The sequence below is a fragment of the Eschrichtius robustus genome, chromosome 7, assembly GCF_028021215.1.
Source record: "Eschrichtius robustus isolate mEscRob2 chromosome 7, mEscRob2.pri, whole genome shotgun sequence".
In the NCBI taxonomy this organism is placed as follows: domain Eukaryota; kingdom Metazoa; phylum Chordata; class Mammalia; order Artiodactyla; family Eschrichtiidae; genus Eschrichtius; species Eschrichtius robustus.
This window is the reverse complement of record NC_090830.1, coordinates 92,448,377-92,471,846: the sequence shown is the minus strand read 5'-3', so window position 1 is coordinate 92,471,846 and position 23,470 is coordinate 92,448,377. Positions and strand designations below refer to the sequence as shown.

The following is a 23,470-nucleotide window of genomic DNA, read 5'->3' as shown; positions in this document are numbered from 1 at the left end:
TTTCCAGCCTGCTTGTCTGCAGCTTTCAGACTCAAGCCTGCTACATCAACTCTCACCTGAATCTCCAGCCAGCTGGCCTTTCCAAAAGATTTTGGACCTGTCAGGCCCCACATTCACATGAGCCAATTCCTTTAAATAAATAAATAAATAAATAAATCTCTCATCTCTACCTATCGCGATAAGGTATATAATAAATATAATATAATGTAATATAATATAATATAATAATATAACATAATATATATTTCCTATTGGTCTGTTTCTCTTAAGAACCCTATTACACTGGTCATTCTAATTCTGTCCCAGCTGTAATGCTGACATCTTAATTATTACAATGAGAGAGAGTTTTCAAAGTGAAGAGCCAGAAATGATTCCCAATGGACACAAAATTTAAGAATTTTAGTAATTATATGGCGCCATCCTTTCTTAAACACCCAGGACCTTAGTTTATAGTTACACATTTGGGGAAGGAAACTTGGGAATGGACAGCCTCTGTCACACCAGGGGCTAAACAGAGGTGGCTTTGATGGCAGGTTCAGAGGTAAGGTCAACTCAGCTGAAACATCTTTTTAAACCCAGGGTTTACAGGTCAAGTCTGGCCAGCTTGCCCCTTCCCCACTGGGGATGTTTTACATTCCTCGGGAAGCTGCATGCTTAGAAGAAGAGGTAGAGGAGGCCGCTCTTCCCTCCAGGACACAGTAGCAGTCACATTCTCTAGCTGGTGAGTCTCCCCAGAGTGCCTGAGGAAGATCATTTTGAAATTCACAGCCCAGGAGCTGGACAAATGGCCCTTGTTTGTCAAATGCTCTGTGCTCTCTCAAGATTCCTTTCTTTTCCATCTAAAAGGTCTCCACTTCCTTTGGCTGCTTAATATCCTGGCTTGAGGGAAGGTCTTAACACTTCTCAGTTCTCAGCCTTGAGTATCAGTCAGTATCTTGCTATTCATAGAAATTCTGGCTCCTAAGCAACACCAGACTCTGTGTGGAGGGAAAGCCTTACTGAAGACATTCTCCTTTGAGACGCCTTGTCCTGTAAGTCCTCCTGCCCTTGTACTGTTTCAGGACCAGCCACTGTGTCCAGTAAATAGTCTTGCTCTTTGCTAAATGAATCAAAATATTAAAAAAACATAAAGTCATTTTCTACTATTAAAATCATAGTCACAATGAAAATGCAGTTTGCTCAGGAAATTTTGCATTGCCAGTAATTTTCATCTTATTTTTAAGACGTTATTAACTCATGGCCATTACAACATCCATTCATAATAATCGACTTTCTAGCAACCCCACGTTGTCAGCATCCTCCAGGGGCATAACCACATAGAAGGTGGAAGAACATATGAAATGCAGGTGAGTGGGGAGGTGACACAGGTCTGGGGGAGGCGCAGGAAGGCAGGGAAACTCCAAGGAAGTGGAGAGATGTCCTTTCCCTAGCCTTCTGATTTGTACTGTTGGATGAACCAAAAAAAAAGTATGTATGTCCAGTGTCAGGAAGATAGGGAGGGGGGTGTGTAGAGAAAGAGCTTTGACTTATCAACAAACCAGATCTGTTTATGTTCTCTGTCTGTAGGTGTTCATGCCATCCTTGTCCTCACATATTTTTTTCGAGCAGATCTGGAGCCAAGTTACATCCTCTTCTCTGGACCAAGTGGAGAAGGGACTAGAGATAAGCTGTTATTTTTCCCCAGAAGGAAGTTTCAACAGCAGTCTTTAGCTATATCACCTTTTAAAGCAAACTCTCTTCCTCCTAGGAAAGCCAGTGCCTAAGCACTTATTAGTTCTGCAGAATGGGATACAAAGGGTTTTCCAAAGCATAACTTAAAGGACAAACAACATGTTAAGGGTGTGTGTGTGTGTGTGTGTGCACGCACACAGGCGCACATGCATGCCCGTTTAAGGAGAAGGCACTTATATGGCATATATCATTGAAATTTATGTCCATTTGGAGAATAAATTCTCATTCCCAGCCTACCTCTGGAATGGGTTGCAGAATTCCATATATTAACCTGAAGTTATTATATTTATGCTAACAAATGGAGTTAATGAAAACCATTTCACATAGGAAAGAAAGGTAGATGGTATGCAAATAATTTGAGAAATCATCTGAAAACTGATGGCAAATCCTGCTGCATGTTAAGATCATGCAATGGGATGACCTCACTACTCAAGGATTCCACCAAAACAAATGGTGCAAGAAGCATTCTGTAAGTGGCCTCTTCCTCCTGATGGGTTTAATAAAGCAGAGCCCATTAAAGATAAAGAAAAGCTGCTTGGTTTAAATTGGATCTTACAGATCTCAATCAAATACAATCATCCAATTGTTTTCTAAAGAATATACACTCAGAATCTGCAGACTTTTTGAAAAATTGCTTTAAAAACTCACTTGTTCAGAATCTTATGTTGGAGAGAGTAAAGGGGGAAAATCATACAAAGTCATCCATAAAAGACCTTAGGCAATTAACCAGTAATTTTAATTCAAACTCCCCTTTACTGTTTTAAGGGAATGGCCTTGAAAATAATCTTCATTATTAATATTATTTATGTTAAAATACATAAGCCTATTTTTCCTTCAAGACACCGAGAAATCTAAATTGCATCTCAACAGCATGTGATTATACCGAGTCATTTTCACGACTTGCCTCTCAAAGCACCAGAGGGAAGAAGGCAATTTCTCAGTCTACTTGGAACGGTGCCCTAGTGCCAAGAAGCTTCAAGCAAAAGCTGAGCAGAGCACCCTGCCCCAGGGGCAGCCTTACCTGATGCAAGAAGTCACGTGTTTGATCAGACGCAGGCTCCTTTCCGTTTCTACACTTACAAATCAAATATGAGTTTATCCTCTGTGGCTCTTTCTTAGCTAAAAATGTTGGATCATGAGTGCTCCCATTTGGCTTTTTATGGATCTTACAAGTCAGTCTGGACTGTTCACAAAATAATAACTTTTCTAAAGACTTTCTGATGCAGGAATGCTATAAAAAATGAGACTGCCCAAGATAACAGGATAATGCTCTATTCCCTTAATGGACTCCCAAAGGCCCCCTTTATTGGGGTGATGCCCTGGGGGAAGTAGTCTTGCAGAAAATTCTGTGGCCCCAGCTTCCCTGAGGCCCGATCTTCCCATAGAGGTAGATATTGTTCTACTCTCATTCTCTGGTGGCACAAACATGACCACCAGGGCCACCAGGGGGCAAACCCAGATTCTATGTCCCCTTGGATGGGGTAATGAGCCTCCCTAAGTCTGTTTTCTTACCTGAATCTTGCAGAAAGAAAAAAAAAAATCAGTCCTACGCCAAATGTTGATTAAACACCTTGACATTCCAGGCAGAGTCAATATCTAAGGAAACAGATATAATCTCCTTCCATCAAGGAGCTCATGATAAAAGAAATGAAATACAGTGTGCCAGAAAATAGTCTGCATGGGCCAGGGATGGGCATTTTAGATAGTGGGCCAGGGAAGACCTCAAAGAAAAGCAATTTGTGTGTAAAACCTGAAGGAGATGAAGGAGTGAGTCCATGCAGATGTTTGAGGGGAAAGCTTTCCAGGCTGGGGCAATAGCACGTGCAAAGGCCGTGAGGTGGGAGTGGGCCTGGTATGTGGGAAGAAGAGTGTGGTCAGAACAAAGAGAGGGAAGGGAAGTGGGAGGAGATGAGGTCAGAGAGGCAATAAAAGGGGCAAGATCATCTAGGGGCAAGATCATCTAGGGAAAGTGAAAGTTAGCAAACCATAGCCCATGGGACACATGTGGCCTATCCTGTTTTGTTAATAGTTTTATTGCAACCTCAGCCATGCCTTTTGATTTGCTTGTTATCTGTGGACGCTTTCGAACCACAACAGCAGAGCTAAGTAGGTGCAGCACAGAGCACTTAACCCACAAAGCCTAAAATATTTACTATCTGGCCCTTTACAGAAAAGACTTAACCAACCTCTGGCTTAAACCAATAGTGGTTTATTTTTCTCCATGGCAGGAAATCTAGAGTAGGCAGTGAAAGCATTATGCAGCAACTCCATGATGTTAATAAAGACTCAGACTTCTTTTATCTTTGTGCTCCCCTAGCTTTAGTATGTGGACATGTTGTATCATAACCTCAAAATGGCTGCCAATGTTCCAGACATTATGCATTATCCACATTTGAGACAGAAAGGCAGGGAAAAGGGGTATCTATCTGATCCTTCTATCAGGAAAACAAAAGTTGTCTTCACTCTCCCCCCAGCACACTTTTCCCTATCTCTTGGCCCAGAATTGGGTCATGTGACCACTTATAGCTTCAAAGGAAGCTGAGAAAGCCATGAAAAAGATTGCCAAGACTGACTTAGACACTAGCTTTCAACCTTTTTTGACTGTGGCCCACAGTGAGAAACACATTTCATATCACAGCCTAATACACATAAATGAAACATAGTGCAAACAAAAGTTTCATAAGACACAACTTACGTTTACTATGTGTGCTATACACTGATATTTTCTATTTTTTTAAAATACTAGTCAAATCACCTACTAACTTAATTTCATGATACACTGTTGGGTTGTAAGTACAGTATGAAAAATACAAGTTGTCATGATCCTTCACCAGGGAGTGGCACATTGCTGCTCCAAACAAGTTGCTCACTCTTGCTCTCTCCCTCTCTGTCTCTCTCTCTTTCTCCCTCTCAACTTTTTTTTTTTTTAAGTATTGTTGATTCACAATGTTGTGTTAGTTTCTGGTGTACAGCAAAGTGATTCAGTTATATATATATATATTATGTTTCATATTCTTTTCCATTATGGTTTATCACAGGATATTGAATATAGTTCCCTGTGCTATACAATAGGACCTTGTTGTTTATCCATTCTATATATAATAGTTTACATCTGCTAATCCCAAACTCCCAGTCTATCCCTCCCCTATGCCCCCTTCCCCTTGGCAGCCACAAGTCTGTTCTCTATGTCTGTGAGTCTGTTTCTGTTTGGTAGATGAGTTCATTTGTGTCATATTTTAGATTTCACATGTTAGTAATATCATATGGTATTTGTCTTTCTCTTTCTGACTTACATCACTTAGTATGATAATCTCTAGGTGCATCCATGTAGCTACAAATGGCATTATTTCATTCTTCTTTAATGGCTGAGTAATATTCCGTTGTATATATTTACCACATCTTCTTTATCCATTCATCTGTCCATGGACATTTAGGTTGTTTCCATGTCTTGGCTATTGTAAATAGTGTTGCCATGAACATTGGGTTCATGTATCTTTTTGAATTCTAGTTTTCTCCAAATTACTGGATCACATGGCAACTCTATTTTAAGTTTTTTGAGGAACCTCCATACTGTTCTCCATAGTGGCTGCAGCAACTTTCCTTTCTTTTCCTTTCCTTTCCTTCCTTTCTCTCTTTCTTTTTGCCAAAGAAGGGAATGGGTACTGGGTTGGCAACTAACCGTATACACAACACCCACCATAAGTGAGCTGCGGGTCGAATACAGTTCCATTGAATACTGAAGGAAAAGGTGATTCTCCTTCTGAAGGTACTTGACGATGGACACTCGTGGTCCATGTGAAATGCCGGTAGTAACACACAGCTCCCCAGGAATGTTGAGGGAATTGTGTGGGATCCCTGCTGTAAAGCACCTAGCGGAGTGCCTGACACACAGTGGGAGTGCAGGACACATCAGGTTGCTCCCTCAAAGCCAATCATCACTCTAGGCTAGTCCTGGCCCTGATGATAACATCAGCTTGACCCACACTCTCAAGTGCTGGAGGGCGCCAGGGAAATTGTATCTTACCTGGGTGCTATGTTTACTTATCCTATTGGGCATGAATGAATGCTCAGAGGTTGAGGGCTATGTTGAATTTTACTTATTGTTAAAAAAAAAAGAAAAAAACTTTTTGAAGCACCCAATTTTTGTCCTCAGCTTTGAGGATCAGACCTTTGGGCTATGAAGGAGTGGAGGTCCCCAACCACTGGGATGCCCTGAGCTGGCAGAGGATGGGCCACTCTTCACAAATTCATGTAAAGGCAGAGCTGAAAGATCCCTACCTGGCCTGGTCATCTTTAGCTCCCTCATTTTTACGGGTAGGGAAACTGAGGCCAGAGCGATTGCAACATGGCAAGGTCATGCAGGAAGTAGACGGTAGAGACCAATCCCTTTACCCCAAATCCAGCAGCCCTAACAACAACGATTAGCCCAGCCTCTCTCAAGTGGGGTCCAGGGACTCAAAGACTCAAATCCCAGGCTGATTTTTGCCTATGTGGGCACCTGCATTTTTCTAAAAGGTCCGTATCTGATTCTAAAATGGCCATGTGACTCTAAAAAGATTAGGAACCACAGATCGAACGAAAGTAAAATGATTCATGTTGGGGGAGGGAAGGGAAAGTCCCGAGGTCAGTACTGGGATGGTGATATAAAACAGAAATTGCAATTGTTTCCATCAACCCCTTCCCCTTCCCTGCCACCCCACACCCCAGAATCACTGAACTGTTCTGAGTTCCCCAAAAGGCCTGTGCTCTTCTGTCCCCTCTGCCTCTGCACAGGCAAATCCTCCTCCAGCAGGCGGTAACCGGCAGAGAAGTTTATCTCCTCTTAATCATCAGAGGATCTGATTTCTTTTTTTTTTTTTAACAAATGAGATTTTATTTTATTATTTTTTTATTTCTTATTTATTTATTTATTTTTGGCTGCATTGGGTCTTTGTTGCTGTGCGTGGCCTTTCTCTAGTTGCGGCGAGCGGGGGCTACTCTTCGTTGTGGTGTGCCGGCTTCTCATCGCAGTGGCTTCTTTTGTTGCCGCGCACGGGTTCTAGGGTGTGTGGGCTTCGTAGCTGTAGCACGCGGGCTCAGTTGCTCCGCCGCATGTGGGATCTTCCCCGATCAGGGATCGAACCCGTGTCCCCCGCATTGGCGGGCAGATTCTTAACCACTGCGCCACCAGGGAAGTCCAGGGTCTGGCTTCTTAAATACAGTGGAGCTCTGAGAGGCCACAGCAAGCAAACAGCCGGACTGCACACAGGTGGTCCTTGAGCAAAAACTAACATCGCTCAGGTTCTACTGATAACCTCCTCTTTCGTGACAGGCATACTAGTAACTGCGGGGCCCGCACAGCGACCTTTGTTGGAAACCCAAGGGTGTCCTTTCCCCCAAGGTCCCTGGCCTTGGTCTGCATACCGGACCCTCCCGACCGAGTCGGGGCTGCTTCCTCCGCGAGTCTCCAGGTGCCCTCTGTGTAGTCCGGGGACACCCCGCAAAGCAGACGCCCCAACCTTTCCCCGAGGCCCCTCAGACACCGCCTGGAGCGGACCCTCCCCGCGGTGCCCGGGGCTGGGCGGGCCGCACAAGGTGACGTGACGCCATTGGCCGGCGCGGGGCGAGGGGCGGGGAGGGGCGGGCCTGACGCTCCAAGCCCCGGAGCAGTAGGCGCTGCGGACGCGTCTCCGGTGACTGCGAGAGCAAGGCAGCAGCAGCGGCTTCTGGACAGCGCGATGAGTGGACGGTGAGTGATGCACGGGCGAGAGAGTTCGGGGCGTCCACGGAGCGCCGACCTCCGCCCACCGCCCGAGCCCAGGACCTTCCCCAGCCGGGGGCTCCGGAGTCTGGGCACTGGTGCCCTTGGCTGCCGCGTGCAAAGTCCCCTCCCTCTGCCAGCCTGGCGTATTGTGGGCCTCGGGCCCAAGGCTGAGAGTGAGCACTGCGCCAGGCACCTCCTCCAAGGAGAGGGCACTTTAGAAGCTAAAACCTGAGCACAGCAGGTGTGTGCGCGGCAGCAGGCTACATCTTTGCCCACCTTGTCTCTCATCTTGGCCAATATCCTAGAAGCATTGATCTTAGAATTGGGGGGAGAGGCTCGAAGTGCCTCTGGCACAATTCTCAGATTTCATGGATGGAAGACCATGAACACCAAGATAATAACAGAAGCAGGGCCTCACAATTGCTATTTATAGAGGATTTGCCTTGTTCCCAGACCTGTGCTAAGAGCTTTAGCACAATATGCCACCTACTTCTCACAGCCTTGGTACTTTCATTATCCCCATTTTCAGATGAGAAAACTGAGGCTTTAAGAGTTATGGAATTGTCCAGTTTTACCCAGATGTGTCAGTGGTGGGGTCAGGATTTTAACCCAGGGCTTGTTGTGCCAGGTCTCATTCATTTCACCCACTGACTTCAGAGCTCACCCTGCCAGCCACTCTGCTCGCCCCCGTGCTCCTGACTGTGTCCTGCACTTCCCACTCCAGACAGATGCCTTTTTTTTTATTCATCTGGCACAGGCCTGGGGGAGTGAGGGCCTTCTCTCACACCAGGATCAGTGCCAGGCCAGTGCCAGTGTTTTCTTGAAACACTGAAAAGAGAGCTGTGAGTAATCCCACTTCACAGAGGAATTAAATAGGGTCACAACAGGTGAGGGCTGGGATTCTGGAATTTTAGCCCAAGCAGGTTGGACTCCAAAGCCATGTACTTGCACTTGCAGGAAGGATCCTCACTGGCTTCTCTCTAGTTTAACTGCTCACGGCACAATCAAGATTTGTTGCCAGAAGCCATGAATAAATATTAACTACAACTAAAATGCCGATCTGCCTGCCCCCCCCCGCTCCCCTGAGTAATTCCTGAGCTGCTGCCAGCAGGGTGGGAGGTGCTGGGGGGGGGCAGGGTGGGTACTGGGGAGGGAGAGGAGAGGAAGGGGAAGGGAGAGAAGATGAATGCCTTAAACCTAGGTCAAAAAATTGCTGGCTAAGAAGTTGTAATGAGGTGTGTTTCAACACTGTCGGTACGTTTTTATTAGTTTTTGTCGTTATTCCCTCTGTGTGTAGTGCCTGTGGTTCGAGACTTTACAGGGAAAGTGAGATTGAGGCCACAGATTAAAGTGTCAGTGTGAAAGCCGGGAGGTGGGACCATATTTCCACCATGAGACTCCAGCAAGTGGCCTGGAGGTCGAGAACAGAGTGAAGTCCAGGGTCCCCCCGGGTGAGGGTCAGCTGGACAATGACCCATAACAACAGAACATGAACAGAACTCAGGCGTGTGTTATAGCTCAGGTCCTGTAAATGCAAAGGCTCAAAGGGGAGACTCTGATTACCAGAAAGCACTCTGGACTTGACCCTGGTTTTGAGAGTGAACTCAGCCAGTTGTTGTGGTTCACAGACACTCCTGCTGAGGACTGTCATCCTCTCTGAGTCCCAGGTTCCCATCTCCAGAGCCTCACTGTCTCTCTGGAGACCCTGACTCCCACTGTGACCTCTATTGGGAACTTCTGTTTATCATGGGTGAACCCCATACAGGCCCATCTTACCTGTTTCCTCATTCACCTTCACAGCAGTTAGTGATTCAGCTAATGAGGAACCTGAGGTTCAGAGAGGGAAAGGGACTTGCCTAAGGTCACACAGCTAAAGAATCTCAGAGCAGAGCTTTAAACCCAGATCCTTGCAAAGGCTGGTGTTTATTCTCTCACAGACTGCACTGAAGAAAATATTTTCAAATTGTTTTAAAGTAAATCAAAATCAAATAGGAAGTGGCTGCACTTCCCGAAGCTTCTGCAGTTTTGTCACTCTTGTTAAAGGGGAACTTGCAGTTTGCTCAGTCTCCTTTTCTGGCTGTCTGACCTCCTTCCCCAGGATGCACTGCTTAGAGAGATTTGGAACCCCCTTCCCTTGCCTTGCCTGACCTTGGGGGGTGGAGTCGAGGGTGTCATACAGCCCCATAGCCAAAGAGCTAGGAAGAGACCTAAAGACACTCTGGTCCAGCTGCCAGGACAATCTTGGCTAAACTGAGGCCTGAGAGATGTCACAACACGTTGAAGTCACGTGCCAAGCTGATACCCCAGCGAAGCTCATACCCAGACTTCTCTCTAGTATGCCCCTTTGCCTCCTCTCCCTTGCTGTGACACATTTCAGCAGAAGTTCTTAACCTGGGACCTGCAGATCCAGGAGCACATGAGCAGGGGCTTACTGATCCTCCTGCAATGGTGTGCAAATTCAGTGTGTGTATGTGTGCACACTCATGCACACACGGGCATTTTTCTGGAGACAGTGTGTTAAGCTTTCAAGAGACTCCAGAGGGCTCCATGACCCAGAATATTCTGAGCCAAACCGTGTCTCACAGGAAACCATCTCCAGCAGCTGCATGCAGCACACAGGTCTGGTGCAGTGGGTAGCACTGGCTGGGGAATGGGAGGACGTGGGGGACGAGGAGGGGCAGCCATTTTGAGCACCCAGTGCAGCCCTGCAGCAGCTGGCACTTGGCACTCGGAGGGCCTGCACCTCTGGCTCCAGGCCATTGGGATATTAACCAGTGGTCATTCTGAGTACCTGTTTGGCCCAAAAAGCATAGCTGAGAGGATTCCTTTTTTCCTAGATCTCTTCTTCCATAGGCAAGAGCTAAGCTCAGTCTGGGGAGGGAGAATCCCGCGGGGCCAGGGAATATGTATGTAAGGGGGAGCCGTAGGATTGGAAATGCTTTCTTGCCCCAGGGTGCCAGGCCTTGAAAGCAAGGGCAGAAGCCAGAGACCTGGCTGCAGCGGTCTGGGTGCAGCACCGCCTCTAGGTGGCGACTGTCAGAAAGCTGTGAGGAGGGCCAACCTGCCTGGATGCAGAGGACCGGGCTCTTCAGAGGAAGAGCAATGGTGTCAGGGAGCCTGGTGCTGGGATAGGCTCAGGGGGAATGTTGGTGGAAGCCCAGGACCTCGGGGGTGGGGAGGATACAATAAAGGTGAGCTGGGGTCAGGCGGTAGACCGAGGGGAAGGCGGCGAGTGGAGGTGCTGGGTGGCCCTGCAGCTGCCGTTCCTGCTCTCCCTCGACTCCAACTGGACTGTGCACAACGTCCCCCTGGGCTTCCAGCCACCAGGGCTGGGGCAGGGGGGGTGTGGCCAAGCCCAGGGGGTGAAGGCAGAGGAGAGAGGAAGGGCAAGGACAGCAGTGTGGAAGGGGATGGAAGCTGCAGCTGCTGCGTCCCTGCCCGCCATCCGCATCCCAACAGCTGGCTTTCTCGGCACAAATACATTGCCAAGGGGTGGCCTGTGTCTGGCCAGACCCCCTCTCAGAGGCAGCTGGTACCAGCAGACACTACAGCTTCTTCCCTGGCCAACCTCCTGCCATTTGCCGGTTAACAGGTGCTAGCTAGGGAGGGCCCATTTAAAGGTTCATTGTTTTCTGCGCCACCTTCCTGCTGGCCCTGGCTGGCATTTGAAAGTTGCAGCTACGGGCTGCAGAGCAGGAGACTCAGGCTTCACAGGAATGCATGGCAGTGTCACCAGCACCTGCCCTTTCCCTAGGAACCTCCTACCTCCTTCTGGTCTGAGCAGCCTGGGCTGAGAGGCTCCCAGCTGTGCCCCACATGCTCCGTCCTCTCTCTTTGACTCGCCATGTCACGGTCTTTACATATTTGATTTTAATCCTGCCTAAAGAAGAACTTCAGAGTCATAATTTTATAAGATGTTAGAACAGAGGTTACCAAGCACTCATTTCACAGACATCCTCAGAACATTTTAATTTGGATTCTGATACATTTTCCATTTTGCCAAGTTAGAACAACAACAACCATCTATCATTGCCACTATTTTATGAAAGAGAGGGCATCGTAGGACTAAAAAGTAGGCAGCACATCGTCTTGAAATAAAAGGCTTTCGAATGCAGTGGATTTAGCTTCATGAAAACGCCACTGCATTAGCTTTCTTTTTCTGCTTCTGCCGTTAGCCAGTAGGAAGTGGGCTGTAGTGATGGCCTGAGGAGCCACAGAGCTGCCTTCTCCCATAATAACCAGCTCCATGACCCCAAAAGAGGAAAGATGGGCCACAGCTTTAAAAGCTTCATTGTCCTTTGTCCCAAACCAAAGGCCAGGGACAATAGCGAGGGCAGGCAGCGGGCCCACTGTCCTCAGCAGCCCCTCCTCACGGCTGGCAGAGCAGCTGCTGAAGTGGAAAGCGAAAACAATCCACTGCCTGTTCACTGGGACAGGTAACCATGGCTGGCTTGCTGCCCTGGGGCCCCTCCTCCGGGGGACAGGGAGCCCTGGCACAGCCTGAGTCCTCGGGTTGGGGACAGAGCCTCCTCCAGCCAGGGAAGCAAGTGTGGAGGCCTGAGCTCTGTGCCCTGGGGCCTGGGGGAGGGGAGCAGGCTGGGACAAGGAAGGCCGGACTCCCCAGAGCCACAGGGCTTGGCCTGCCCAGCTGCACCTGTCACTTTGTGCTTTGCAGCCTGCGCCTGGGTGGTGGGCCAGCCCATCCTCTCCCCCACTCCTGCTTCAACCAGAGCAGCCCCACTTTAATCCGTTTGTGTGTTAAGCTTCTCCTAGGGCTTTATTTAAAGATAAGATTGTCCTTTTTTAAAAGGTAGAAGAACACTCCACTGAAGATCATTAAGTCCTGCCCAATGCATGAAGACAGTGAGTGTTTAAGGGGCGGTTTCAGGAACACGCTCCAAATGGAGAGAAATCTCAGTTGGCTTTCTTCCTGGGGTGTGTGTGCCCGCTGTCCCTCAAAGCTCTCTCATTCAGGTTATCCCTAGGATGCCTCTTAGGTACACATGCAGCTCACTTGAGAACCGGACAAGACACTGGGAGTATCAAAATCAATGAAAACCGCCTCAACCTCCAGTCGGGCAAAGGAGGCACAAATGCAGTGTTGGCATTTGGAGAGGAATTCTGAGAGTGACCCCAGAGCTCAGGTCTGGAACACAAGGAGATGGAGGTGTTGCCGAGTTGGGGTGGGGAGATGGGACACGCGAGAACCAGAGACCACGAGACTGGCTTCGGGCCACACACATGATGGATGTTAGAGGACACAGCAGTATGTGGCTCTCTCAAAGAAGAGATTGTTTTTCTATAGAGCAGAGTTTCCCCGCCTGTAAGGCTCAGACCCCACCCGGCAATTTGAAAGAGCCCTTGTTCGTTGCCTGCCCCCAGCCTTGCTCACTTATCTCCTTCCCTCACCTGGGATGGTGTACCCCATTCTCTGTCCCTGCCACATAAGCTGTTTACCCTACGAGCCACCTTCTCCTTTCACTTTGCTCTCTGCAATTCAGGACCCTTCTGCACTTTCCTCCTGATTCCCTCTGAGCTGTCTCCCCCAGCTGATGTCACCCAACTCCAGCTGGAGACACTCGGCTCGTTGGTCGTGTCCTTTAAATAAGCAGGCTCTTGAGGGTAAAGCATTCCAGAAGGCCATTGCGGGGAGCATCTCCTGTGTTACCCAGCACAGTATTATCCAGAGCCCTAGGCAAAGCCGCAGATGGGGCGCCCCGCCACGCACCTCACCTTCAACCAGAGCAGCCCCTTTAATCTGATTTGCGTAACTGTTGCATTTGAACAAAGAGTTCTACAGTTGAGAAAATTTCTAACTCATTGGAGATCAATATTCTCATTGTACAGATGGGAAAATCAAGGCCCAGAGAGGAAAAAGCATGCAACTGAAGCTACACGGGTCTTTAGCAGCTCCCAGCCCAAAGCACTTTAAGAAGCATCTTCTATTAATAACTAATCACTGCTTGATATAGAGAATTCCACTTGTAAGTGTCCCTACTAAATAGAGCAAAATGGGCATATTCCCCACATGCTTTGGGAGAAAGACAGTGTTATAAATGGAGTCATGTCATGCATCAGCAGTTATACACACACACACACACACACACACACACATACATATATATATTCATTTTAACTTTACTATTTGCTGAATTAGTCAGGATAGCCTAGGTTATGCTGCAGTAGCAAATCCCTGACACACAGCAGAGGTTTATTTCTCTCTCCCAGTCCATATTCGTTGTGGATTGGCAGAGGCGTCCGGTCCGCAGAAGCACTTTGGGTCCAAGACTGACCATCAAGAAGCTGTACTTACTGGGACATGTGGCTTTCTGGGTCACCACGACAGGGAACAGGAGAGCCGCAGGGTCATGCACTGGCTCAGATGCGCTGGCCTGGGAGTGACAACAACACTTCTGTTTGCAGAGCTAGTCACGTGGCCCCATAGCTGCAGGGGGCTGGGGAACGGGAGCTATCACGTGGTCATTCCAGGGGCAGTAATTGTCTCTACCCCAGTCACCCAACTTTAAACAGTAAAATGTAGCCCATAAAAATCCAGATTTCTGGCTTCTCGTGAAACACCAGAAGATCTGCCCCTCTGGAAGGGGAATGTGTCCCCAAGTCCCCTGATCAGTGTCCCTCAGCTGAGTCACTTCCCTGGCCCCTGGAGACTTTTGCATGATTTGTTCCAGCTGTGTATGCACAACTCTGGAAAGTTGACTTTGGGGGACCCCATGAGGCTTTCTGTATTCGTCCAATAATTTAACAGCCATTTGCGGACGTCCTGCAGCGTCCCAGGCTTGCACTCCGTGCTGGAAACAAGTGGTGAGGCAGAAAAGCAACATCCCAGGCACACCACCCTCCTCATCTCCTGGAAGAGTCAAAACAAGAGTCCGGCCCTGCAGGGGAGAGCCGGGAGCAGGAGCTAGGCCAGAGAGAAGCAGCTGCTGCTGCTGGAGGAGGGTCTGCTCTGGCGCGGGCTTCCTGGCGAGCTACGGTTAGGCTACGGGACGAGGACGGCGCTGGGTTCTGAGCAGAGAATGGCTGTAAAAGCCCAAAGGGGAGCAAAAGCATAGAACCCATTAGGGGAACCGTGAGCAGCTCCGGAAGGCTGGAGCTCAGAGCAGGCAGTGGCGAGGAGTGGAAGAGAAGCTGGCTACAAAGCAAGGCGAGAGAAAAAACCATCTCTTGTTATTTCTGGGTAAATCCAGCCCTTGCCATTATGCGCTTGCTTAAAGCAAGACAGTTGTGTCATGGACCCACAGAAACAGTGTTGACTGAGAAACCCAGCCTTGCCCGGAGCTGAAGCCAGCTTCTGCATTGGAAGCATTTGAGGAAGGACCCAGAGAGGGAGCCTGGCAGATCACTTTTTCCACAGGGTATCTGAGGTGCTGAGGAACCGAAACCCTATTTTGAAATAGGCCAAGAAGAAGGCAGCTGGAGGTCCCCAGCTCCAGGCCCCCACGGTGCCAATGCCCTGTGCCCTACAGAGGTAGGGCTGGCTGCTGGCCACAGCTGGGGGCCTGCCCTCTCTGCAGGCCACAGTTTGCCTCACTGTAGACTCAGGCAGAGGGGAGGAATTTAGGGGATGATTCTGGTGTCACTGGGAAGCCCACCTCTCTCAAACCATTCCCCTTCTCTACGCCAGCCGTGTGTCCCCTGCCTCCAGAATCAAATGCTCATTCAGGGCTGATGTGGCCACAAGAAGGCTGGCACATCTTGTTTGTGGGTGGATCAAGCCAGCAGGGAAGAGTGTGCTGGGCAGGTCAGAGTCAGCGGCCCTCTGCAGCGACGGGCTCTGCTCTGAGGTCACCGATACCACAGCAGTTGGACCTGACCTTGACCACCTCCCGCCCACCCCCAGTAGCACTGGCACACACACAGCTCAGGAAGACGTGATTGAGCCAGGTTTGTGTGAACAGGTGTTGGGGTTTTTTGTGAAGGAGCCAAGCAAGCTCCATGGTGTGAAAGACACGCTGTGTGCCCTGTCGGTGCCACCTCCCAGGGTAACTAAACCCCTCGGATTCCTAGCTGCAACTTGGGAGAAGGGGGGTAGAGGCAGGGTCAAGGTTAGAGTATGCGTGTGTGTGTGAAGCTGTGGCTCAGTGCCCGACACGTAGGGGGCCTTGATAAGAGAGTGCTCGGCCAGAATAATGCAGAGACAGAGAGAAGTAAGAATCGGTACGGAGGGTGCCAACAGGATAGAGAAAGCCCTAGTGGATTTACCCTCCGTGAAAGAAACCCCGGAGGGCTTGGGAAGCTCCACAAACTTTTCCAGGTTGTGAATGAGAAGAGATAGAGACAGTTTCATGGGTGAGTCCACGAACAATCCTATAGGATAGAGGTTACTCCATTGTACAGATGAGAAAATGAAGGGTCCGGGGGTTTAAGTTACTGTCCGATATCAGTATAGAGAAGGGGCTAAGAGACCAGCATCTGGAGTCTAGATGCTTGTGTTCGGTGACTTTGCCATTTACTCACTGGGAATCTTGGGCCAAGTACTTAACTTCTGTCCCTGTTTTCTCGTCCGTGAAATGGGAATAGGATGGTACTTACCTCATAATGGTGTTGTAAGGAATAAACAAGATAATTCATAGAATATGCTCAACAGTCTCCAGCATGTAGTGAACATGATACCAATTAGCCCGTCCCTAGGAGAGCTGGTCCAAGTGTGCTGACTCCAAAGGCAGTGATGGGGGGACCACCTCAGCCTCCGTGGAAACGGAGGAGAAAGGCCAGGGGTGACTTAGAGGTTTGAGGGAGCAATCAAGGTAGAAACCATCATTCAGGGTGTCCATCAAGAAAAAAAAGCGTATAATCTGAAATATTGAGGAGGTTGATCTGACTCCTAGGGATCATGAAGAGGTTTCGGGAAGGGGGCTGATAGGGCAGTTCTGACCTTGCCCTGCCAGGGCTGACATGTGTGGGTGTGGGGTCCCATGAAGTCCTCTAGGTCTGGCCCTGTACCTGGGGGCGGGGGTGGGGTGGGAGTGAGGTAGGGCTCGGGGTGTGGGGACGTGAGAGGGTGGGGAGGTGGGAGGTGAGGCAGAAGCTCCGGCCTCTGCACCAAGGCTCCGGCGCCACACTGGCCATCACTCCTCCCAGCTTAGGTGTCTGTGGGCCCTCCTTTTTCTACCAGCAGGTAACTTCCGAGTCTGCAGACAACAGCAAAAGATGAAGGAAGATTGTCCGCCCAGTTCTCACGTGCCCATCAGTGACAGCAAGTCCATTCTGAAGTAAGCCATTGTGAGCAAAGAGGGGTCTCCACGCCTGCCTTCCCCCCGTGGCCACTCCCCTGCCATGCGCAGCCTGTGGGTGGAGGAATTCTGGGTGCTTTTTGTAGACACGATGATGTGCCTGCCCCAGGGACAGTGATGAGAGCACTTCTCTTTGAAGCCTTTCTCTTTGGAGATCAAGGATCAAGGCATGAGTTTGACCCCCGCCTCCTTGGGCAGACAAAAGCAGGAAAGTGTGACAGTGCCTGCTGTGAATCTGCAGAGATGGCATTTAATTTATATAAAAACTAGAGCAATACTAACATCTTATTGCATTAAACAGTTCAGGAAAAAAAAAAAAAAACCTCAAAACTAGTTTTGAGTTTTTATTGAAAAAGTATATTTTTCTCAGCTTATTTTTATTTATTTTATTTTGTTTATGATGAGACTTCTGGTCTCATCATAAAAAAACTGTTTGGGATACTTTTCCAAGTTCATTGCTGAACTAAAGAAAAGTGTATTTTTTCGTTTTATCTTGCTTTTCAAGTCCTGAGTCCAAGTATTTTCTAAATTTGGGCAGCTCCTATCTGCCATCCTGAAGACAAACCAAGCCTCCTTGAAATGGACTAGCTTTTGCTGAGGACCTGCCCCCTGGGGTCCTCCTACTAAAGACCCTGAGAAAACAGACAGTACTCCCACACCATCATTTTCCTTATTTAGATCTGATAATAAGAACAATGTAACAATATTAAATATCATTTTGAAAAAAGTCATAATAACAACCATACATGATTAATTAGATATGTTATACATGTATGTATCCTAACAATTTTATATTCAGCGTTTGCACGCTTATAAGCACAGTGAACATGCAGTATTGAATCCTGCATTGTTAATGCCATTAAGTTGTAAATGGGTTCCCTTGTCAGTTGCCATCACCCCACATCACACAGGGCTGCACAACAGAGCACCAGAGCGTGTTTTTCTCATCCAGGCCCTGGGTTGCTCGAGTGTGGGTGAAAGCATTACCTGAGAGGTTCAAGAGCATCTCTGTCCAGTAGGGGAGCCACCAGCTGCATGTGGCTGCTGAGCACGGGACCTGTGGCTGGAGAGATGTAGTGAATAAAAAAGATGCTCCAGCTAGCGAACATTTCTTACAAAATAAAATAATGAGCCAGAATCTCATTCATAATTTTTACATAGATTTCACGTTGACATGATAATATTTTAGATACACTGGATTCAATAAAATGTGTTATTAAAACTCATTTCCCCTGTTTTTTTTTCCTTGGTAATATAGCTACTAGAAGATCTAAAATGATGTGTGTAGCTTGCATTGCACGTCTGTTGGACTGCACTGCCCTGCAGAGCCCAGCTTGGGTACAGGGAGCTGTCCTCATTTTCTCTCTGCCACGGCACAAGCCAAGGCACAAGCTGTGGCTTTCCCTTTATTCTGGGGAGACAGCATTTGGACAGAGTAGCCATCCTAGGGCCTTCAGGATCTTACTCTCGGGGCTGTCACCTTCATCCCTTGATCACACGTCCAGCAAGTCAGGATGGGGAAGAGGCATCCTGGTGGTACCTTCATAGCAGCCACCCCAGAAGGGTAAGAAGGGTAAGAAGTAATATGGGGAGAAAAAGCAAGCCTTTAAAATGCCAATTATCCAAGCCCAAGTGACTTATTCTGAGAAGGTGACTCAGAAGTGAGGCACAGGGAGATTGTCAGGAACTCTTATCTATAATAGTGACATTGTGCAAACACCCTAGAAGTACAGCAACGTGACCTGGGCCCCTCTGTGAGTTTTGCTTCCTGCACAGCCCCACCCTGGGCTTTCCAGGAGCACTGATCTGCAAAACTCCCTAGAAGACTAAAGGGTGTGTGTCTGATGGCAAAGTCTAGTCTCTCAATGGATTATATGTTGTTGGCAAAACGTGTACGTTATGCCCATTTTACAAGTGAGGAAACTGAGCCCAGCGAAGCCAAATGCCTCATCCAAGGCCCCACCACATTCCAAGAGCATATGTGTGTCTTTACCTTTTAAGGTCGGAGCTCTTAAGCCTGCTGAAAACCTACAACTGCTACCATGAGGGTAGAAGCTTTCAGCTGAGACACAGAGAGGTAAGGCCCATTTCTCTTCTTTTTCATAGAGTCACCATTTATCCTGGCTTGCCAAAAATAGTGCTGCTTTATACCTGTTAATCAAGGGTAATTCTTAAGACCCTTTCCTTCACTCTGAGTGTCCAGTTTGGATAATAAATTGTAAGGTCACCCATCCCCTGAGTTGGGGACCAGGTTATCTCCTTTGAGATCCCTGCAAGGGGTACTGAGGGTCGGACTATCCCCGTGAGAATGCAGAGCCGATGGAAATCCCCTTGTGGGCCTTCTCCTTCCACCTGGGACTTTTGTCTTCGTGAAGGCCGGGACATTGGAGTCTGAAATCTTTGAGACCGCACGGTCCAGTCCTTCCCCTGCTCATCCCACGGCACAGATAAGGAACTCAGCACAAGGCCCTGGCTTGCCCAAGTTCACGGGGCAACGCAGGAGTGAAAGCAGAGTCTCTGTGCTTGTCAACCAAGAGGAAAGCCTTGCGATAGAGGAGAGCTCCCCAGAAGATGCTTACAGGGCCAGGAAGGTCCGCCGCACATGAGAGGCAGGGTTGGCGTGGGGAGTGGAGGACATTGGAGATCACGGGTCAGATCAAACCCAGGGCAGCTGTGCAGGGATGTGGGCTTGGTACACCCAGACCCTTCCTGATCTTTTCAAAGGAAGCTAGATATCTGGAATTTCGTGTGGAATTCCCAAACCTCGAAGCACTGTGTGGCCTAAACAAAACAAGCCAAATACAAGCACGTGGGCACCAGCTGGACTCCAGGGAGTGGCCAGCAGGGCCCAGGCTCGGGGCCTCTGCTCACCGGGCAGATCAAGTGAAGGCCTGGTCTTGCCACCCACCATCCAGAATTTCCAGATCTTTCACATGGGAACCCTGGTCGGGATATTGGGGCATTTGAAAAGCCAGAATGGGGTGTCTTGTCGTGATCGTGATTAGGCTTTATTTTGGGAGGTTTCCACAGTTGAGATCGGGTTGACTCTTGGATTTTCTCTAGCCCATCAGTGTCTGGCAAGGGCCTGTGGCCTCTGAGTTCCCCTTCTGTTGTTGAACTTGGGAACGGACAGTTCAAGCCCTGGCAACCCACAGAGACCTCATGCAGGTGGAAGCCACTCTGCTCACGAATCTCACTTCCATTAGTTCTTCAAACAACCACACATCCCCTTCTGTAATTACTAGAACAGAGGGTGAGCCCCGATGTTCAGGCAGCTCTGGGCAGCAGGGGGATCGCCAGTCAGTGGCAGGGAGGTGACCTCCATCCGCCAGGCCAGGCCAGTGTCACACAGTTCAGGAGCCTGGACGGGAGGGAGGCTGCTGTCTCCTGGCTCAGGCAGTGCTAGGCTGCCTGGGACAACCTGGAATGACACAGACCTCACACTCTGCCTCCCCTTGATCCACCCACCCTGCGTGGGGCCTTGGGACCAGCCCTGACAACTTGCTCCCCACCCCTCAGAATTTCTGCATGCTTCTTTGCTTGCGCTCCTCTGCAGAGCAGCCTCTGACACCTGTCTCAGCAGCCCGCCCTGGCCCAGCTCCTTCCTTACTGCTGCCCGCAGGGCTCTGATCCTAGCATCCTGCTATCTCTGCTTTCGCTGTCTCTTACTTGAGTGATAAGCCCCTAGACCTGGGCCAAGTGCCCTCCTAGTCCTGCATCCCCTCAGCTAGGCATGGTGCGGTACCTGTGCATAGGTGTTAGATAACTAGCCAGCAGATGCAGGCCTGGAGCAAGTTGGGATGAGTCCTGAGCCCCAGCGTGCTGGGCAGTTTTGATCTGTGCTGCTGAGTGAGGAGTTGGGCTCACTTCGGTTCTTGTGCTGAAGGCATGGGGTGGGGTCTTCTGACTGGACCCTGTTCCTCAGCTCTGGGCCATCCAGGGATTGCTCTAAGATCACGATGGTTCTCAACATGTGGTCCCCACACCAGCAGCTTCCGCATCACCGGGGAACTGGTTAGAACTGCAAATTCTTATCACCCTCCTTCCCGCAGGCCTGCTGAATCAGAAACTCTTCACCCTCCCAGCTGTGTTTTGACAAGTCCTCCAGGGGATTCTGATGAAGGCCAAGTCTGAGAACAGCTAGTCTAAGAGCTTGACCTTGGCACTTGGGATTCCCCAAAACAATCCCCTCTGTAGGAACAGCTGAGTGGGGAGAGGAACTGGGAAGCCCCAAACCTGTTTGTGTGATGGGACAGTCCACATGGAGGAGTATAGGACCCTGCGGTGGGGAAGAGGTGCTCCTGCTGGCCCCAAAGGCAGGAACTTAACATCCCACGGGCAGGGATTTTCATATTCCTAACCCTAAAGAAGGTGTGAGGGTCTGACCTGACCTCATTGGAGCCGGAAAGTACCTTTCAGGAACCTTCTGCAGCTTTAACAGCCAAGGTGTGCCGGCCTGAGGGAGTGTGTGTCTTTGGGAGGTGACCGCCACCATAGAGACAGGCTACCGGCTTGGGAGTCGGGAGTTCTAATGCTGAAATGCGTGACTGGTTCCTGGGGCACCACGTCTCTGGGTGACTCACCCACCACCCAGCGTCCGGGGCTCTGCAGTTCCTCAGGTTGCTGACCTGGGACCTTCTGGGCCTCAGAGACTCATAGCTCCTAGAACTTGCTGCCGGGCCACCTGAGACTGGGCTCTCCCGGCACTGCAGACGCTGAGGGCAGGGCAGACAAGAGGAGCTTTGCCTCTGTTGTATTTATTGTAGTACAAGAGCTTTGTGAGGGAGGAGTGACCATTTTCCAAACAAAGAAACTGAGACTCTTAGAGTCTCTGGCCCAAGATGACCCTGAAGGAAGTCAAAGATTCTGGCATGGCTCCAAGGCCCGAGCAGAGAAGTGTATAATACAGCAATACCATCGCCAGCATTAAGCTCTGGAGGTCTGTGGAGGTCTTGATTGAGTATGACTCACCACGCCTCAGGGACCCGGAAAGCAGTTCGTCACCCCGATCCCCAAGCTCGATCAGCATCGGGTATGCTCTCCCAGCGCCGCAAGGGGCTCTGCAAGAGACCCCCCACCCAACTTGTTGTCTCTGGGCCTGCCCCGGAGCAACCTCAGGCTGGCTGCTACAGTTTGGGGCACTTTCTTGTCCACTGTCTCATCTGGGGCCCACAGAACTCGGAGAGATGAAATGTGTCACTGGCAGGGGCCACACCCTGGGGCAGGCATTTCCCTGTGAACTTTCCCCCAGCTTCTACAGAACTAGGAACAAACGATTCCAGCTCAGGAGGCCGAAGCACTAGCTTCCTTCATTGTAAACCTTGCCTTTGGGATCATTTTGCTTGTTTTACAATGAAAAGTGTGATCAACTGGGAGCAATTGTGCCTTTTGAAGATAGCAAAGCATTTTAACCAGGCTGGTTGGTGCCTCTAGAGAATAATGGACCACCCCGGAAATGCCAGTGGGCAAATATGTCACTGCTGACTGTGTGAGCTAGAGGCAGTAGGGCCCTGGTGTCCTGGTGTGTGGTGTGGCCGCTGCCAAAGCCAGCCTCCCACCCCGCCCCGCGCTCAGCTCTGAGTAGGCTCAAAGCTCCCCCTGGTGGCCTGAGCGCACACTACACCCAGTGTAGGACCTCAGCCCCTGGCCCGCTGCACGAGTGCAAGAAAGGGAAGGACCTTCCCTCCGCCAGGGGTCCCCTTCCTTCTTATAATGATCCCGCTTCTTCTGAGGCCTGAAGGCAGGAATGACAGGGCTGACAGACCACCGGTTCCTGGTGAGTGCTAGGCCCATGGATGTATTCCCTGGGGGTTCCTGAGTGCTTTCCAGTCTGTCCCTCCAGGTGGGAGGGGCATTTGTGTCCCTTCCCTGTCTCAGTGGTGGGTGGGAGGAGAATGAGACTGCGCCATAGGGCCCCACCACGAGGACTTTCTGTTCGGCTGTTCTGTCCTCAGGAGCTTGGGACTTGCCAGAAGCCCCTTCCCCCAGCCCTTTATTCAGCTTTTTTTTTTTTTTTTTTTTTTTTTTTGGCACCTTCTGAAGGTGCCATTAGCTTCTTTTACGTCGGGGGTATTAGCAGAGGAGCCCAGAGCCCAGGAATCTCCTTGGCCCTATCTGATACCCCCAAATGCAGCAGTGTGATTTCTGAGCTTGGGGGGATTAGCCAGCGTCATCCTAGTTTCACACCGCTTTGCTATGAGGCTGGCCCAGTAAGCCTGACCCGTCCAGTCACCAGCCAGGCACCCGCTCAGCAGGTCAGCCCTCCTCACCACCTCCTTAGGACGTTCTGGCCAAAGCCTGCCCCACACATATTTGCTGGAGAAAGTCAGGGACCCAGAGGTTGGAGTCAACCAGAGACACAGCGGTTGTGACAGTTGGAAAATTTGTATACAGTGCTTGTAACTCCATCTCCAAGTTCATTTGTACCGTTTCCCCAACCACTGTAGGGTATGAAGGACAGGCGTTGCTGTCCCCATTTTACAGATCAGGAAACTAAGTGAACTGCTTGTCTGAAACTTTTTCTTTTAAATTCATGGTTTACATTTTGCCTCCCCACAAAACACACATAAAAAAGGACAGATAAATATTGTAAATGTCCAAAGCAATTTTTAAAATATTTTAAAATCAGAAAGAAAGAAAGGAAAAAGGGGGGAAGGGAGGGATGGAGGGAGGGAGGGAGAGAGAGAAAAGGAAGGCAAAGTAGTTTGCTAGTCCACAGGGCAAGGAGGTGGAGGAAACTGAA

General features: G+C 49.5%; 1 protein-coding gene across 5 annotated transcripts in view; it reads left to right on the top strand.

The window, feature by feature from the left end:
* Window positions 1-7,374: 7,374 nt before the first annotated feature.
* The window catches only part of RASSF4 (Ras association domain family member 4), a 33,581-nt gene continuing 17,485 nt past the window's right edge, over window positions 7,375-23,470 (top strand). For 4 of the 5 annotated variants that reach the window (XM_068548089.1, XM_068548088.1, XM_068548087.1 and 1 more), the window contains exons 1-3: window positions 7,375-7,459; window positions 16,614-16,707; window positions 18,730-18,805. In XM_068548089.1, coding sequence (XP_068404190.1) covers window positions 16,646-16,707; window positions 18,730-18,805 — 138 coding nt within the window. In that variant the 5' untranslated portion in view covers window positions 7,375-7,459; window positions 16,614-16,645. Of the gene's footprint in view, window positions 7,460-16,610; window positions 16,708-18,729; window positions 18,806-23,470 lie in introns of all 5 variants that reach the window. The other variant, XM_068548086.1, reaches the window with a different exon arrangement.